General features: G+C 53.6%; 1 protein-coding gene across 1 annotated transcript; it reads left to right on the top strand.

The window, feature by feature from the left end:
- The first annotated feature begins 573 nt into the window (after window positions 1-573).
- LOC149344322 (solute carrier family 22 member 7-like) lies at window positions 574-2,349 on the top strand. Its single transcript, XM_089547209.1, has one exon. The coding sequence runs from the start codon at window positions 574-576 to the stop codon at window positions 2,347-2,349; it is 1,776 nt and encodes a 591-aa protein (XP_089403335.1).
- Window positions 2,350-4,956: the final 2,607 nt, after the last annotated feature.

Raw genomic sequence — 4,956 nt, 5'->3', positions numbered from 1 at the left:
TAAAGTTCCCATGGAATGTTCGATCATGTAAGACAAGGCGGTGTGAGGTGTCCATGACGCTTCTGCGATGCAGAATCCCCCACCTCAACTTGTACTTATGCAGATGCGGGTTCGCTACGAGTAACCTTTGTAACACATGCGGAGAAGTTGAATCAATTGACCATTATCTCCTCTCTTGCCGGCGGTTCGCTTTTCAGAGAAAACAGTATTTGGAAGACCCTCTTTCGAGGTTAGGACTCCCTTTGTCTTTACCAGTTCTGCTCTCGTTTGGTGCGAGCGCCACGGGATTTTCGTTAAGCACTATTTGCGGCTACCTTCATGATTACATCATTGCAACTGGGCGCTTACCCTGTTAAATCCATATAAAATTCCACTGAATGTCCAAGAGCGTATTTTAGTTTGTTTCCTGATGTATCTAATTTGCTTATTATTAACATTTCTAACAATTCATACATATTTTCTGATTTCAAACATTCTACTATTTTACTTAGCTTTTTTCCCGCACTCATACCTCCTTGGCATTCACCACCGCACCTTGGCCAATCCCCCCGCGTGGGTATGTGCCATTTTCTTATGGTGAAGAAGAAGAAGACTGACCGCCAGGGACGATCGGTCTTGGAACCTCTGCGCTCAGCCCCTGTTTCCACGAAGGCTGATCCTAGAGAAGCACCAAAAAACACGGAGAGGCAGCTCCCCTACGGCAGCGGCATGTTCCAGCTCCTTGTTCTGTTCAGCACGACCACCGCAATGGGTACCTTCGGTCTGCACTACGATAGCTTCAAGCTAACGGCCGGCGTCATGGACCACTGGTGCAAGCGACCCGATTCCTTCGCGAACCTCAGCGTCCCCGAATGGAAGCAGCTGGCCATCCCGGTCGACGAGCGAGGCGAGTTCAGCCGATGCTCGGTGCGCGATCCACCGGACGCTGGCGACACGGCCACCGTGGTCCCCTGCACCTCGTGGGAGTTTGACCTGGACCAGTTCGGCAACAACATCGTGAGCGAGTGGAAGCTGGTGTGCGACAGGCGCTGGCTCATCGAAGTCGCTAGGCTAGTCTGCTCAGTAACCTGCGTGGCTTATTTTCCAGTAGTCGGAGCCCTGGCAGACCGCGTGGGCCACAAGACGGTTATTTTCATCGCCATAGCCGTGGTATTCATAGCGGGCACTGGCAGCAGCGTGCCCAAGGATTTTCAGTTCTTCGTTGCCGTGCGTGCCATCGTCTCAGCTGCGACAAGCGTCCTGGTGCCACCACCCATCCTGTACGAGGTGACGCCCTCTTCAAAAATTCCTGCGTACGCCGCGGTGGCATCCCTGCTGTCGATAGTCATGACCTCTATCATGCTCTTCTTTGCACAGCTCTACAGGACCGGCTGGGCGGCACTACAGCTAATACTGATGATTCCTGCATTGCTCCTGAACTACAGCGTCGACGAGTCGCCTGCTTGGCTTTCGAGAACCGGCCAGGTGAAAGAAGCCGAGCGCGTCGCTTTGCGCGCAGCAAGTCTGAACAGAGTGCCCCTGCAACTCTGCCGAGACATGCTCGCGCAGCAACAGCTGGACGCCAATGCTAACAACCAGGGCGCTGCCGAAAGTGGCGGTCTGTGCGGCTCGCATCTCCGGGCACGCACTATTCTTCTGGCGTATATGTGGGCAGCACTCAGCTATGCCTACGACACCTTCGTTATCAACGACGGAGTGCCCGTCAGCGATACCGTCACTGCTGTTGGGCACGTACTATCCGTCATCACGTGCTTGCTGGCTGTACGCTGCATAATTCGGTTCGGCTTCCGAAGCATCGTGGCTACCTCGGGACTCGCCTTCGGTACGTCGACTGCTATTCTCGCCGTCACCTACAGCCAAAACGAGACCCTGATGCTGGACTTCCTCGTCATCTTTATGCGCGTCGCGGGAAGCATCTGCTTCACGTTCTTCATTCCCCAGTCCCTGGGTGCCTACCCCATTCTAACTCACTGCAGCGGCGCAGCTTGGAACATCGCATTCAGTCGCATCGGTGACAACGTGGGCCAAGCGATTACAGCGCTTCTCGGTGGCCGGCACACTGACCTGCGGCTGGCTGTCGCGGCTGCTGTGATGTCGCTGTTTGCCGTCGGTGCCCAGGTTTTGCCGTACGAGTACGATTGGGTGCTGCAAGGGAGCTCCATATGCGGCGTCCAATGCATCACCGCCTCCGCTGAAGACAGCAAGCGCGCCATGCAGAGCACACTGGTGCCGCTGCCCAAGCAACCCGTGAAGCGTCGAATCCCAACTGAGCCCGACAGGGTCTCGCTGCCTGCCGAGCAGTACTCGTCGCACTCAATAACGAAGTCGCTGACCATTTCGTTGGGATAAACTGTGAACTCAACCTATTATTAATTTACGAAGTGTTTTTTTACCGACCATGCCTCCTTTCTTTTATTTCTTTGTCTCAATGTCAGCCATTGGTTTTGTCGCTGATTTTTTGCTTTGTGCTCGATATCCCTGCAGATCTGTCTGTGCTGATGATCGCAGGTATTTCTTTTTTTGAATTGATGTGTTCATTGATTATTGAGTTCTCTGCTGATACGTGGGACGGTCAGAGTACAGTGACTGAAATTCCGCGTTATACGATTGGGGGCTCCTAGCAAATGGACTTATCGGGCCACTGGTACGGAGTAGAAGGCGAGCTTTGATTGATTTTTACAGACGCGTCTTTAGTGTTAACAATGCATTGATGTAACAATGCACTGTAGCCATGCCGTTGCTAACACCATCTTTCCGTGTTCCTTTATAATTTCGCACACAAGGCAGTGCACCACTCGTATCGTCGCGCCTATACTAACGATGAATCTTCTAGCAGACAATGTTTTAGAGTAGGGAACTCTCGCGTTGGCGCGCTTCGGAGCATATGCATCTGTTAAGCGAATACACGGAATATATGCATTACTTTTTCCTTACAGCGTTTTCGCTCTGCATCTTGTGCTTGTGTTCATAATTTTGCACTTAGCTGCATTAGACTAGGGCTTGCCGTGGTGGGGCGATTTTCCGCAGCGTCCTTAGCATCGTATGCCATGGGCAGGTGGTGGCGGTAGTGGTGCTGAAATGCATTTATCTTCTATTAAATTTTTACAGAGAGGTGATTGGGGTAGGGCCTTACTGGCCCTTTCCCCTCACAATACTAGGTGGAGCGCCTATTTCGGGGCTCTATTGGCAAGGAACGCCGCCCGCGTCCGTTGAACTAAGGCCTTTTGGGTGTTTAGGTCTTGACTGTCGAGGAGGGTCGTCTCCCAGTCCTCTCTGGTGGGGTTGGAGGGGAATAGAACGGTTTGATTGACACGCCCAAACCAAGTTTAAGGTGTCAGCCACCTCCCCACAGAACTGGCACGCGCTATCAAAGGATTTGTTGAAATGTTTAAGCACCGCCTGGCACAGTACGGTGTTAGTGAGAACTTTGATGAGGAGGCGCTCGTCAGCGTGATCGAGTCCCTTAGAAGGGCCCGGGTAGCGCCGGTGCTCTTCCTTGTAGTAATCGGTGATGTGTTTGATTGTGAGGGCCAGACTGTCTGATTTTGAGTAGGCTTCTGAGGACAGGGAGATAGCCCGGGGTGAGAGTGCGCGGGCGGCCTGATCGGCCTGTCCGCTTCCCTGGAGTCCCTGGTGGCCGGGGGCCGAAATCATGTTACGTGGAGTTGGATCTTCGCATCGGCAGCTATATTATAGCATGCGCCAGGCAAGCGGGGGAGCCAAGCCCAGCTCATAGTTTCGACAGGCCCCTCGCGAGTCGGTGATGATGTGCTTTGACTTGGGGTTAGTGAGAGCCAGAGCAATGACAATCTCCTCCGCGTGTGTTGCGCTCTAGGCTTTGAAAGTGAACCCGTTATCTGTGTTTGTGTTGTGTACGACTGCGGTCGTGTAATACCCCCCGTGGTTTCGGCCGGCAACGTCCACGTAATACACGTGTTGTTGGTTACCATACTATCGCGCCAACGCTACCGCTTGCGCCTGACGACGACCGCTATGGTCTTCTCTGGACATGCTGCGGGGAAGGCGTCGGACCCGGAGTGCGCGTCTCCAAAGTTCTGGCACTCTCTCTCTTTTCTCAATGTGGTAGTCGGGTTTTATGTGTAGCTGGTCCAAAAGGCGGTGACCGGACGTGGTCTGTGCAAGACGCTTGTATTGGTTGACGAAGTGGGCTTCTAGAAGCTCCCTGAATGTGTTCACCACACCCAAGGCCAGAAGTCTCTGGTTGGATGCGGCGACCGAGAGGTCGAGAGCTCGCTTGATGACTTTCCGTTGAATGACCTCCAGTGCGTCATCACCGTGTTTGCGCAGGCGCAAGTAGGGGTTGAGTAGAGGATTCTACCCGTTACGAAAGCATGAGCAAACCGCAGTGCATCCTTGCTTCGTAATCCGCCTTGCTTGTTGGATACCCGGCGGACCATGCGGCCCACCTGGTCTCATACCGTGCGAAGTTTGGCTAGGGTGGTGCCGACCCTGCATTGGTGGTGTATGTAGAGGCCAAGGACGCGGATGTCCGTGGCCTCCAGGATTGGTCCTGAGGGGAGACTGATGCGAAGCGGAGTTGTGCACAGAGGGAAGGGACGTACGTGCCCAAATTCTTATTTAGCTGTGGTACACTGGAGTCCGCACTAGGCCGCGCAGTCGTCGACTAGGGTCGCCGCTGCTTGCAGGCAGGATTCCATGTGGGCTATGTTACCTTGCGTGGCCCAGATTGTAATGTCATCCGCATAAAGAGCGTGATGCATCCCGGGCAAAGAAGACAATTTGGAGGGAAGACGAAGCATTGCCAAATCGAAATAGCAGGGGAGACAGGACCGCGTCTTGAGGTGTTCCCCTCGAGCCAATGGCGCATGGCCCGTTTTCCTCATCCTTTATGTGTATATAGGCTTGGCGGTCTGGAGGAAATTGTCTCATGTAATGGTATGTTTTGTGGCCACAGTTGGTGTTGCTGAGTCGGTC

This window comes from Amblyomma mixtum, chromosome 5 (assembly GCF_055824585.1).
Source record: "Amblyomma mixtum isolate Tamu chromosome 5, ASM5582458v1, whole genome shotgun sequence".
NCBI lineage: Eukaryota > Metazoa > Arthropoda > Arachnida > Ixodida > Ixodidae > Amblyomma > Amblyomma mixtum.
The sequence above is the reverse complement of the archived record's forward strand: the minus strand, read 5'-3'. Positions and strand labels throughout refer to the sequence as shown.

Coding starts and splice junctions, on each gene's coding strand:
- LOC149344322 (XM_089547209.1), top strand. CDS start 574: ATGGTGAAGAAGAAGAAGACTGACCGCCAGGGACGATCGGTCTTGGAA.